Genomic DNA, 14,310 nt, shown 5'->3' on the forward strand with positions numbered 1-14,310 from the left:
TGTGATGTCCGCTACGCGCACGCAAAGCGTGTTACTACTGGTGAATCGTGCTGCAGAACTGCGAAAAGTGTATTGAAGCGAAAGCCTGGACGTTCAGTTTTCCTCATATGTACGAGTGTACAGTGCCGCGTAAAGTCGCACTGGTACGAGCCGTGGGTACGAGTGACGGACGACACCAGCGTCCGACAAAATAATCCTGGCGACACCAGGATCCTTCCTGCTACTTGAGCCTGACAATGGTCTTACCTGCTGCACCTAGTAATCCGAGCTATGTAGATAAATATAGCGGATTAATGGGGATAGTCCTAATTCGTGTGTGTTATTAACCAGGAAAATAACTGACGGTTCGTGTGGTGGTGATGTTATCACCCTGCGATTACTAGGTCTCTGTGACTTGTTACATTTTCAGTGGGCACGTTTGCATGAAAGCTGTCAGGAAATATTAGTGGCCATAACAACCTCGTTCATGAAGCGCTGTCTTCTGAACCGCCAGGAAAGCTCTGCCAAGATACTAAGCTATCCTTCAAAGAAACCGTAATAGGTAATTTCAGATTTCTGTGATCTCTCAAGAAGCCTTGCGTAACCATGGTTTTTAAGAGGACTGACCCCACTCTACCACACGACATTCGAATCGCACAGCTTCGCGAGTTGAGAGAGATGTGCTGGGTCAAAGAACGGCGCCACAATCTCTTACTTAATATTTTATTTGAGCGCCGCCATGACAGAGAAAACCTCGCGCGATTACTCAAAAGGCAAATTCTACGTATATATAGCTCAGCCTCAACTGCATCAGCAAAAGAATCCTCCCCACCCCAGCACTCCCCAAACAGTTGCAACATGAAGTCAGAGGCTCTACGGTGTGCAGCAGCACGTAACATACTGCCTTCATCAAACACATCGACTTTACAAACCTTACCCTGTAGTCACGGTCCTACATGCTCGCCAGAGTAGCGTCGCTGAAGCTACCCGTTCCTGTCTCAAATAACTGTTGGATGCAGGATAGTGGTGTAACACTGAAGCTTGAGGATCTCACGCTCAAGTGTTTGCTTCCGTGGTACGTGGTTCCCGTTTATACTTTTTATGAGGCTAGGCGTTGCGCAGCATACTAAAGCGTCCTGTGTCATAGAACTGACTCAGCTTTGCAGAATGCACGTGAGCTCACGAAGGACGAAGGGAGTGGTGCGCGTACCGTAGATCTGCGCCGTGCAGTTGCCGGCCGCCAGCGTGCTCGCGTAGGCCGCCTCAGTGGAAGACGGGAAGGCCAGTGACGGCGTGGGTGAGTAGGTGTTCGCTGCTGGGCGGCCGAAGCAGCCGGCCTCGTACTGCTGCTGTTGCTGCTGTTGCTGTTGATGCTGGCGTACGGCTTTCGCTGTGCGGGCGTGCCGCGCCGTGCTCCCAGAGGCGACACCGCCGTTAAGGCTCGGCGCCACGTTCGCGTACTTCGCGATCTTAGCGCCTGATGAGTCATCGTAGTCGTCGTCCAGCTGGTACTCTGCACATTCAATTCAATTCATTAGAGATGTATTATAGTAATCACTATCACATCGTTAAAAGGGCTTTTTTTATCGTAAGGACTACCCTTTACAAAGGGAAGCTACATCTCGGAAGCGGAATCTCGGCTACCTCCGCCACCGCTGCGTTTCCCTTTCTTTGGAAATCACTTTGGCGCCCTAAGCGACCAATATGCTTACAGCACTGCGTTATGTTCAGGTGAAGCAAATAAACTTGTTCTCCCTTTCACAGGGACATCATTAACGTCAGCCTGTTCTCACCTAAACGCCGGTTTCTCTCTGTTCAAGTCACTGAAACCACTGCAACGATTTTTGCTTTGTAACGAAATCCGTAAAACAAACGATATACGAAATTGTGGACTGAACATCTGATCAGTGCAGAAGGAAACAAGGAATGATGAAGCCTCTTCCAATGGGATTGCGACAGAATGTCCGTGCTTAGCTTCAAGATCCCAAATCGTAATTGTTTACCACACTGCAGTAGTTGTATAATATATGTGCATTTGCCTGCGGAATCCTACAAGCTTTCCGAGGCCTTACTTCAATTAAAAGACACGAATTGGAATAATTGCAATCTCCTTTCAGCTCTCACAGCACCTGTCAGCTCGTACTGGGAGAGCAAATGTGGTAAAATGGGGTGGATGGTGGTGGTGGTGGTGGTTGGGGCGGAGAGGGGGGGGGGGGGGGGGGGGTGTGTAGAAGATAAACACAATCAGAGTTTAGGGATACAGAGGTGTATTGAGAGAAAAATGCAGAAACATCTGCCAGGGAGACCGTTATCTGGCTTCTTATTGACGAAAAGGAGGGAAAGGAAAAGGAGAAAGATGGTTTAGATATTTGACGATATTGAGGGAAGAGAAATGGAATATGTTTAAGTATTCTACCTAATAACTACCACTAGTCGACACGGCAATGACCCGGAGCGCTCACAGCAATCTATTTTTTTTTTTTTTGTCGCAAAACCACAGAATAAAATCACTGTCTGTGTTTCCTTCTTAACTGATCCTTGGGGGACTTTCAGCAGACAAAAAAGGGAATAGTGGAACGCTTTAGCCTCAGCCGCAATGCATTTATTGCATAACCGCGAATTATTATTGATTGCTCGTTGTTGGCTACTGTGATTGAGCTATCGTCTCATTGACCGACATGGCAGATTAGTCGTGGGAGTGTGGACCCTGATCTAGAGCGATAAATACTGTTCGAGAAGCTACACATCCATTCTGAACTGGTTAAGACAATATAGCAATAGACGGATAGCTTATAACACCGAAAGTTTGTATAGTAGAGATCACTAGGAAATTAGCTTTTGCAATAAGGGAAATATGTCTTTTTTTGCGCGTGCCACCCAGAAATGCTACGCTAAAAATAAATTATATACAAAACTTAAGCCTAAATTATATACAAAACTTGTGTAACCAATGGCTAATGACACTTAACCCCAAAACAATGCAAACTGGTATCATCTAGCCGCAAACATCATCCTCTTTTGTTCCCCTATGTAATCTCGCACATCAGGGTTGAATTACCTGAACCTTAAAGGTATCTGGGCGTAAACTTGAGCAAAATTTAACCTGGAAGGCGCATATCACTAAAGTAATATAATCTGCTTACAGAAATCTTGGATCCTTCAAACGTCATCTGCCCCATGCGCCATGAAACCTAAAATTACTAAGCTTACAAATCACTTGTCTGGTCTAGCTGGAATATACCTTGCCCGTCTGGAGCTCCTGCCAATTATATTTAATTCTGAACAAATTCCTTAGGATTAGCTCAGAATCGAGGCTCTAGATTAATTTATTCATGCTACCCGTATAACGTTAGCATATCACCATTAAAAAAGGAACTCGGTTAACAACCCTGGCTTGTCGCCATCGAATCGCAAGTATCTGCCTATACCAGTTTTTTTTTTTTTTTTTTTTTTTTTTTTTTTACAGTTCACTGCATCTCGCGCTCTTCATCAACTTCCCAGCACGCATTTCTCTCCGCATTGGTCATCCCCTTCAAGTTGCCCAGACACGTTCCCGCACTACCACATTTTCCGCATCATTACTGCCCCGATCAGCCCTGGACTGGAACGACATTGCTACGACATCGTAGCAATCAATTGTCCGTCTACATTTTCAACCGTGTAGCTGTCATCATTAACGATGATTATATTTAGCGTTTTCTACTTATGTAAGTTTTTTTTTTGTTCTGCGAGTTCCCAACCCTTAATGTGATACCCCCAGGTTTGAGGGCCTTGAAGGTATGTGAAGGGAATTGAAATTATGAGACTGTGCTTGGGGGTGAATTAAAGTTGTGATATGAAGAAAAACACGTGTCAAAACAATGCAGGAATTTGGAGGTACAAATTTGAGAAAATATTTCTAAACAAATTCCTTAGCTTTTATCAAATCATCTTAGCAGCAAAAACGTTGGAGAACGAACCATTGGCGTTTGCACAGCTTATTTTGCAGCATTTCGTAATAAAATAAAAATGTCTCGTTCATACAAACGCTTGAAATCACTTTTCTGTGAAGGCCGGTGGGTAACTGTATGACACTTTCCCATGCATCCTATAGTTACCAATCTGTCCCCCCCCCCCCCCCGCACGCACGCACGCACGCACGCACGCGCACACACACACACACACACACACACACACACACACACACACACACACACACACACACACACACACACACACACACACACACACACACACACACACACACACACACACACACACACACACACACGCACACGCACACGCACACGCACGCACACACACACACACACACACACACACACACACACACACACACACACACACACACACACACACACACACACACACACACACACACACACACACACACACACACACACACGCACACACACACACACACACACACACACACACACACACACACATTCCATTCACGTCATATGTAAATCAAATACTTCGTGTACGCGAATCCGTCATTTGCAGATGTCCTGAAAGATGTGGTTCCTGAGAAATGCAAACCAAACTAATTTCCCTGCACTCTATACCATTTTTATTTCACCAAAAAGTTTGGTATTGTTGCCGGATAACATCAATCCATGACGTATTGAAAACAAAATATATTTTCTTTTTTGATGTTTGTCACACTGAGTAGAAATCGCGTAGAAAACTAGCCTATGCACACGCTGCAGCTTTTGGACGCTAGCTGCAACTAACTTATTAGGTACACGTGTGAGTGTGCTGGTGAAATGTCTTTTGCGAGAAGATCGCTAGTTGCTTGAACGTGCGCTTGACTAAATATAACTATAAACGTTCTGATACGAGTACAATGCTAAACACTTACAAATCATTAATTAATATTTAGTTAAGCGATCACAAGTAACTGAATGAGAAGCAAAATGTTTTAGATGAGTGCCTCTGCTGGTCGCTTCGGGTACAGCGCACTCACCACTGCATCAACTTTCACTGCGCCGATTAAATCGGCAAGCGGAAGGAACAGTTTACACTCGTTTCCCTGGAGCTGCACGCGAACGCCTTAACGAAGTTCGGGAATGTGGCCATGAACAAGTTTGTTTCCGACGCGAAAACTGAATAGGTTTTTGTCGTTTTGCACCGATGGTACTGGGCAAATGCTGCGTAGAAGACCTGACCTCGGGTCAGCGCCCAAGAGCTGTCCACTGTCTCCCCCCAGCCGGGACTTTCAGCAAGCTGGGCGCACGTGTCGATGGCCAGCCAGAGGCTCGTGCCGTACATAGGCACAAGGCGGTTGCTGCTTTGTTTGACGCAGGAACGATAAGCTTGGATCGAGGTTTCGCTGACACTGCTCCACCTAGTATGAACAACTATGTCCCAGATGGCGGTCGCTAGAGAGATTCCAACCGTAGGCATGGTCACCAACGTGTCTGTCACGTTTGCCAGCAGGGTCATGGTGTACATGTCTACAGGAACAATCAAGGTATTGTTGTCTAACGAGAAGTTGGCATTTTCAATGCGGCCTATGATGTCTCGACTGATGTTCAGCGCGTCGACGTGGTGTCGGCGAACACGGAACTCGTACTCTCGTGTCGCGAGATGATCATGTGCGAAGCTCTTGTCGTTGAGCGAGGGAGCCTCTATGCTTGGCGGGACCACTTCTGAAGGGAATAAGAGACGGAGAGTATTCAGCGTTTGGTTCAGTTCATTTATGTCCGAGCTTTCCATGCCGTTCTCCAGTTTTTGGATGACGCCTTCCACGACACTTTCGTACGTGGCTCGGATGGCAGCGTCCTGTAGATGCGTCGGATAATTCTCGATTTTATCCAGGATCCACAGGAATCGCAGTCTTCTAGTCTTCTCATGGCAGAATGAAATAAAATCCGCAGTTGTGTAACCCTCTGGGCTGATCTTCTTCGCCAGATGCACCGATGCAGAGACGAGAATTAAGGTGAGGCTGCGTTGCTGCTTTTCGGGTTCTAGTAAGTCGGTAAATTGTTCCTCGATAAAGGTCAACGGAGGAGTCACAACCTTCGCTATTAGGTTATATTTAGTATAGCCGCTTAGAAGCCGCACCCACTCAGAGGAGTTGACTCTGCCATTTGTAGTCTTGGCGAGAAATTCAATCGTGGTGGCCTGAGCGGCCAGGCCTTCGCCAGATGTTTTTAGGGCGCTAAAGTACTCTCTGATATTTTGCGCAGAGAAATTAGTTACCAGTACCTTGTTGATGACATCAAGGACATCGCTTGCTAGGTTCAAGAACTGGCTTTCAGTGTGCGAACCGTGTTCTTCGTAGAAAGATGGCACGGAAATGTTCAAGACAGAGTACGGATCGGTGCCGTTGTCGTGCAAGCGGATGTAGAAAATCGAAGGCAGCTCATATTGAAGGGAAAGGTCAAGCATCAGATCAATGATGTTGGCTGGACCCGCGGAAAAGTCCAATTTGAGCGCCAGGTCCACGATGGCTTGTGCAGAGGCTGCTCCATGCAGCGAAGGGTTCGAAGCCCAGTTAAGACATTGACTGTGGTAACTGGACACTGCTCTTCCGGCCTTCGTGACGGGGTAACCTTCCACGGGATCCGTGCCGAGGCTAGCAATCCAGGCGTAGCCGTCTCCGCGACCTCCCAGGTAGCTGTAGCAGGCGTACTCGAAGAAATGTCCACACGGGTCTAGCGTCAGGTTGGCCAGGCTATTGAGGTGGCCCAAGAAGTACGGGCAGCAGAAGATGCGCTTGCGTGAGGAGGGTTGAGGAATGCTTTTGAAGTAGTAGAGCGCCACAGCGACCAGCAGAGCGGCGAGGAAGACTGCGACCAAGCACGCTGCGAACAAAGATGACAACGAATGGAAGGTCCGCAGGACAGTGCGAGTTCTTCCTTCCTGCTCTTCAGTCATGGCGCATCGTGGGCGGTAGTTCTTTCGGGTTAGCTTCCTGGCACAGACTGACACGCCACCCGCTCCTTTGCTTTGTCTTCTTCCTTCTCCACAGAAAATGCGACAGATCACGTGAATGAGGAGTCTAGCTCTCGTGGAATAGATTAAGTTGAATTTACCGCCGATGCGCAGTTGTTTGCAAAAGGTATTATATTACGGGCTTCTTAGAAATCATTGCGGAGAACCCTTGACCTAAATAAATTGGCAGTGGCTTAACTCAGCTAAGCGAGATATACAAACCGGAAGCAGTATAGTAGTCGTGGATCAGACCGAATTGTTTCCTTGTTGTTGTTCTTTAGCACCTTCTTCACTGCCGCCTCGCGTCGTCGATTTGCAAGCCTCTCTTCTCGTTCTTCGGGACTTTCCATCGCTCGTTTAGCTCTCTCGGCTTCATTTTTCCTACGTTCCGCTTTTTGTTTCGCGATGTTTGCTGCCTCGGGACATAAAAATTAATGTTGTGAAGGATGAAGGGTTCCGCTTCGCGGCGAGCGATGTCGGCAGGATGAGTTGATTCGGCTTGAAGGCCAGGCGCGGCTCTCCGCACAGACCGGCGATATGTACCGGCACAAATGAAGTTTGCCAGGCGTGCGAAGAGGTAGTTGTGCGACGTACAAGAAGAAGCGGCCATGCTCGCGATCCACATAACATTCAAGCGGATGCTATGACACACATCAGACGACCCACCACTTTCCCCTCTTCCCCCAGATCCGTTCCTGTCCTATGTTTCCGATTCACAAGTTCTGCGCCAGTGAACACGCGCTCGCATTCCTCCGTATTCGCACGCACCCTCTCCCCCGTAGTCTTACTCGGCAGGAGGTGGTATCAGTGCGCCAGATTCGGGCAGGTGCGGCTCTGACCCCATCTGTAGATGGGGTCGTCGGTGGCGTGAAAAAGGTCTGCCAGTGACTGACGGGTGCCCTCACTGTGACGCTGCACCTGATATTTGTGACGTGCGTCACTTGTTGTGGACGTGCCCAGCAACGACTCCGGTTAGAAAACGGCTACTCATGAATGTGGGCCTATGGTGGAACCGCGATTGTGGTTATGAGAAGAGGACAATGGACGACCACTGGAGGATTGGATGCGTTGAAGACGCTAAATTTTGCGGCGTTCAGCATATGTGGAGGGCAAAGTGGTAAAAGTGCGTGGCTTCGCTTGGCTGATGATATTACCCGTCGTTTGAAAACCAGGCACTGGGATATTTCTTTGAACCCATTGCTGCGAACGTAAAGCTTTTTCATACAAATAACTGCGCATGCTTCTGCATATCTTGTCGCTGCCTTCTCACAAGGAGAACAGCTTCTGATCATTTTTGGCTGATGCTCTTTCGAATAACTGTAGTGGTCCGTGACGCACCCACAAGGTTTCAACCCTACAATGTACCGCGCGTGGCGTGACGTTGGTGTGCTACCACGGAATTTGGAAAGGAGATGACGATAAGAACTAAAATAATTGACTCATGTCCATGTCGGAACTCGAACAGCGACAGCTCGCTCCCTCGCCTTGTATATATGGCTTCGCGTGGTCTCGGAGCTTCATTCCACATTGCTATGGGTGACGAAGTCTCAGGTTCCAGTCGCGGGCGGGAAGACCAAGTAAATACGCTACGGCGAAAGAAGCTGCAGCAGCTTGAAATTACCTTCGTCGTAACTGTAATCGGGAAGTGGATGCGGAAGATATGGGCTGTGGTAATTGGAGTGTGTACTGGAATAGTTGGCTGTCGCTTAGTGCCAATAAAGAATGCAACAAGTTTAATGCAACGACCAACTAGGCCCTTTCGCCTTTATAATCTTAGAAAGTAGTAGCTTCTTCCGTGACTTTTACTGCGAAAGCAATACTACTCTAGGTTTCGAGCTTTCAGCGTAGCGCGGCCGGTAGCCACGTCTTACCCACGTGACGCTGTGACGTCACACCCCACGTGACACTAGGGTGAGAGCTGGGCTACCAACTCAAGCGGTCGGCAGAAGCTGCCAACTTGGATTTCTCTTTTCACATGAGACGGTTATGTCAGAATCAGCCTGCTAGGACCCTGGCATTCACGTTACCCCTATAGGCCACTAAGGCACGTTCATACGGCTTCGTTAAAGCGGAGCTTTATATGTGGGCTGAGGAAGAAGAAAAAGAGAAGAAGAAGAACGCTCGGTAACCCGCAGCTAAAGCTTTCGCTCAATATTTGGTTGAGCAGCGTTGAACCCTTGTAATTGTTTTTACTTTCGTCCATATACGAGCAAACGTGCGATGCTGATTGTCAGTAACGAAAACTTTTGGCTTTCTTTTCGTTACGACGACAGCTCAGTGGTTAGGACACTAGACTACTCAGCCGAGAAACCCTGGCTTGCATCCCGCCACGGCGGCCGCGTTTCGATAGAATCGAAGCGAAAAGCGCCCGTGCTCTGTGCGATGTCCGCGCACGCGAGTAGAATGTTGTCCTTTCCTCCAATTCATTCCGTGCTGGCATCTACACTCGACAGCGATATCGACTCTGATTGTGTGGTCGTGATTTGCGCATTTGTCAGCTTTAAAGGTTTCCTCTTGCACATTATTGATTTATCATTATATGGTTTAACGCCGTGGCTTTCGACAACGCAATGTTCATTATTTTGCACTAACTGGAAGCTAACGAGTGCGTGAGCACCTAGCCATGATGGCTCAGCGGCTAGAGCGCTCGACTGTTGGACAAGACGCGAGTACAAATGGCCGTAGCGGCCGCTTTTTGATGAAGGAGAAAAGCAAGGCGCCCATGGGCTGTGCTATGTCTGTACACGTTAAAGAACCCCAGGTGGTCGAAATTTCAGGAGGCCTCTACCACGGCGTCCCTCATAGCCCGAATCGCTTTGAGACATTGCACCTTTATAAATCATATACCATTGAATGAGGAAGTGTCATCTTCATAATCCTATATTTCGACATAGCAGATGGGCGCTGATATGGGGGTGCATCCGATTTTATGCTAGTAATCTCGCTGTCGAGACTGCTGCGACGCATCTGTTCTTGCAGATATTCTAACGTACCATCCCGTTCTTCAGAAAATGCGGCGTGGGCGCTTTGTGAAAACATCATGGGCGTGTCCCTGGCAAGTGATACTTGGCAAGTGAGGAGGCCTAGCACTGATTGGTCATCGAGTTGCGTGACGTCACAAGACCACACGACACGGCTGCGTTGCCAGGGGCTGCCAACTCGGGCGTCACTTTTACAATGGGACGTCGATATGAGAATCAATCGTTCGGAATCCCTGAGCCAGTGTTAGACAAGCTGCTCCTATGGTCACGCAGGCAAGTTCGGACAGCTTAGCTAAAGCAAGGATTTATATCTATGTTCGGGAGCATTTTACATAAGTAGCCTACGGTTATGTGCTAATGAGAGAGTGTGGGATAATAAGGCCCAATAGATTAGTCAGCAGGACAGTAGCAAGGTGCATGTACGCGAACGAGTATTCGCAGTAGGAGCCAGCAAACGGCAGCCGTTAACGCTATTAATGTTTTTCTTCCCGCCATTTTAAGGCGAAAGCCATTATAGGCTCATGAGCGTAGACAGGAATCGTTCGTCCGCGGAGGGTGTCACACCGTTATTGTTGAGAAAGTGATGAGTAAAATAATTGTTGTATGAGATAGATGGCGAAAAAATGTGTGTATGTGTAAAATTTCGTTGATGCGGAGCAATTAGATAATTAATTAGAGCCAGAAAAGTGAATTTGACATGAAAATAGCCAATGAGGTTGATATAGTCCTCTTACGCCAAGCAGCCACGGTCGTGGTAATTGTTCAAAAAACGTGCTAAAGCGTTGCAAAGCTTGTATGTCAGGCCTCGCCATTGTGTTAAGACATCGAAAACAGTCAGTCAAAAGTACAAGAGGAAAAGAGTAGTAAAATAGAAAGAAAAGTAAAAACCGTAAAAAACGAAAACAACTGAAAGAGAAAAGGTAGAAAGAGTAAAAGAAAATAGACAAAAATAAGGAAGCAAAAAAAGAAAAGAAAGAGAAAAAAGGAGCAAATAAGTGAAAAAGCAACAAATTAGTGCAAAGAGTCGTAGGAAAAGTTTCGAAATGTAAGTGCCTCCAACGAATCTTTTTTCTTAGGATATGTGGAGGTAATTGTTGCTGCAGCAATTGCTGTGACGCACATATTTAATTCATTTCTTTCTTTTGTAGATATTTATTAGGACTCCCTTCTGTCTACACGCGGGAGTGATTGTGTTCCAAGGGAGGTATAGTCATTTTCTTCCGGAATGGATGGACGAACGGAATGATATACAAATGTGAAACCGTAGGCGTTAAATAATCTTGCATCAAAAGAGAGCTTGCCAGTCGACCGTTTTACCTTTTTCGGCGTCCTCGAAGCTTCGCCTTCGCAGCTCTCGGTTTGATCTCCTCGTGTCGAAGATGTACTCGTAGATGAGACCGGCCAGCAGGCCCCCAGCCACGGGCCCCAACCAGTATACCTGCGCAGTTGGTATAAACTCACTTTTGTCTCCTGAGACTGAATACCACGAAATAACCATCGATTTATGAACGACGATTAATCAACTTGCACCATTCAATTCAATTCAGTTCAATTTATTTACATCATTGGTGTAGGTAGGTCCGGATAAAAGAAGTTATTACTAATCACTTGAGGGACCCAAGGACACCCTTATTATAAGGCATACAGCAAGAAATACACAGTTCAGGAAATCAAATTCCATATCGGTAACACTTTTACACAAATACAGCACATGCTTACTTGCACGCATTCACATACATTACACTTACACAACGCAACACCAATATTGAGACGTTCATATGGGCCGAATTCATCGCGCTCTACTTTTTCAAGATTGATGTTTAACAATAAGAAGTGATTAAGCAATGTTGAATTTCTCAAACGGAGCATCTGGTTTTCATAGTTGGTGCGGCAAAAGGGGATGTAGCATTTTTCTGTATTTTGCAGGGCATACGTCGGAGTAGTTGGCGTGAAGTGAACTGAGTGATTACACCGCAGATCTTTCTTATACCTGGTCACTAAATAGTATTCATAGAGGTTATGAATTGAAATGACATTATAACGTGAGAACAGATGATTGGCAGGGTCATAATAATCAGTATTAGCTATTGAACGAAATGCTTTTTTCTTAAAACATGTATATTTTACTTAGATTTGTTTGTTTCCGTTGTGGTACCCCACGCTACAAAGCAGTAGTTGGAATGAGATAAAAAGAGTCATATATTTTTAACTTGATTGAGGTATGAAGAAAATGTCGGAATTTAGCAATAATGCCAACACATTTGATAGGCGAGGTATAGCAGATTTCACCTCGAATTCCAGCTCATATGACAGTGGAAATTATACCAAAAGTTTTTATAATGTTCGTGCTTTCTACTGCAAGGTTTTTTATGTTTATGTCAAATTTCTGGATAGTCGTATTTTCTGTGCTAAACAGAACTGCTTCATTTTTTTTCTGTATTTAAGAGTAGGGCATTTTTTTGCACTCTGTAGTTTGAAATAACTTAATGCGTCATTAATGACCGGAAGGAGGACTTTCAAGGAGGTTCTCTTAAAATAAGAAGTCTTGTATCATCTGCATGCACTACATATTTTGGTTTTTCGTGAATTGTTTCTATTTCATTAATATACAGCATAAAGAGACGCGGCCCTAATATGTTACCTTTTAGTCACCAACAGTAATTGCTTGATGCCAGAAGAAGATGTGGGGGCCTATTTTTACCTTTTGGAAACGATGCTGGAGGTAAGATATTATAAAGCCATAGGTTGTACCACGCATGCCATATAGCTTCAGCTTCTGCAATAAAACAGCTTTACTGAGGCGGTCAAAATTCTATGAAAAGTATACAAAATCTCCAATACAGACCTGGCGATCCTCAATTGCATCTAGTGTAATTTGTTTTGCGTTAATAGCGCTGCTTTTATTGAGTTTCGGTTAACAACGCCATGTTGTGTAGGGGAAATTAGTTTTGATTTCAAGCAGATGTTCAACAGTCTTTTTCGGACAATTTTTTTATAATCCTTCAAAGAAGGCCGGCAAGATTAACTTGGGCAATAGTCGGGCATATCATTCATATCTCTCTTTTATGAATAACAATAACTTTTGATACTTGGATTAATTTCGGAAAAAGACGAGTGGGCAACGCCAGGTTATAAGTATGGGCGAGGATGGGAGCTAGGCAGTGATGTATTCTATAGATGTGATTTCAATGTTGTGTTTATCACAAGATCTGCTGTTGTTTAAGGAAGCAAAAATACTGCCAACTACGTTTTCATCGGTGGCTCAACGAAAATAGAGAATTTTGCATTTATATTATGGTTTGCGACTGTTGGCAGATCATTTTGGCAGATCAAAAAAAAAAAAAAAACTGTTGAATTTTTCTTCAAGCTTTGCCTCTTCTACTTTGAGTAATTGAAGAGTAAGCTGAGTAAGCTGTGCCAATTGAAGTGCGATGAAGCAGTTTGCCATTTTTAACCCTACCCGAGTGCCTCCGTAAGAATGGTCGGCCATAAGCTTGTTATGTAGGTATTTTTGCCAGTTCTCAATTACGAAATCAGTTGAGTGCGCTACTGTTTACAATTTTGTAGGTCAGACAACAATTTCATTTTGATAGATGTTTTTAACAACTTCGTTTTCTTTCTAATAATTTAAGTGAGTCATTGTTGACCTATTGTTTGCGGCTTATCTTAGACATTTTAATGACTTTTTCTTTAAAGTGCTCTCGGTATGTTGCTTTAGATCGCGAAATAAAAAGCTGATATGCATCATCGGCGTTATCTAAAGTAAATGTCATCGCTCCAGGTTCCATTCATAACACTTAAGGAAACGCTGCAAGATCAGCAGGTGCGATGCTTTGTGATCTTTTTGACTACAGATAGAGCATTTTCTTTTGTTATAACGCCACATATAGGTACAAAATTAGGTAGTGGTCACTAATATCACAGCATAAGTTCCGGACATAGAACAGTCACCACTGAAATTAGTGATTAAGACATCAAGAAGTGTAGCAGATTGCACTGTGACGTGAGTTGTACTTTGTGTTAAGATGACGTGAGCAGCGGATTGCAGCGTCGATACAAGTTCCTTTTCGGTAGAGAAAGACTTCAATAAATCGATATTAAGGTCCCCATTGAGAAATAGGTTCAGACGGTGTTCATTGACATAGTTATGCAAGCGATCTAAATGGAAAAGAAGGGCATCAACACAAGAATACGGTGGCTGATACTTGAAACGCAGCATGCTTTTAAGAATCTACTTAAGCTCTCGACATCATTGCATATGAAAAAAAAAAAAATCAAGCAAAATATCTTAGTCAATTTCAATCCTTTTTAGTATTGCTACTCCAGCCCTATGTTTAGCAGTTTAGTTCATACGTGTAATAGCGCATCTATCATTTCATTTCCCCTCAAGGAGACTGCTTCAGCTGTATTT

At 45.2% G+C, this 14,310-nt stretch overlaps 1 protein-coding gene across 2 annotated transcripts in view; it reads right to left on the reverse strand.

Annotated features, from left to right (window-relative positions):
• The window catches only part of LOC146208676 (lens fiber major intrinsic protein-like), a 51,723-nt gene that overhangs the window by 3,932 nt on the left and 33,481 nt on the right, over positions 1-14,310 (reverse strand). For both annotated transcript variants that reach the window (XM_084595910.1, XM_084595909.1), the window contains exons 5-6: positions 11,217-11,337; positions 1,190-1,492 (exon numbers count right to left, since the gene is read on the reverse strand). In XM_084595910.1, the coding sequence (XP_084452036.1) occupies positions 1,190-1,492; positions 11,217-11,337 (424 nt within the window). The remainder of the gene's footprint in view (positions 1-1,189; positions 1,493-11,216; positions 11,338-14,310) is intronic.

The sequence above is a fragment of the Amblyomma maculatum genome, chromosome 1 (assembly GCF_055883805.1).
Source record: "Amblyomma maculatum isolate TAMU_Amacu chromosome 1, ASM5588380v1, whole genome shotgun sequence".
NCBI classification, from domain to species: Eukaryota; Metazoa; Arthropoda; class Arachnida; order Ixodida; family Ixodidae; genus Amblyomma; species Amblyomma maculatum.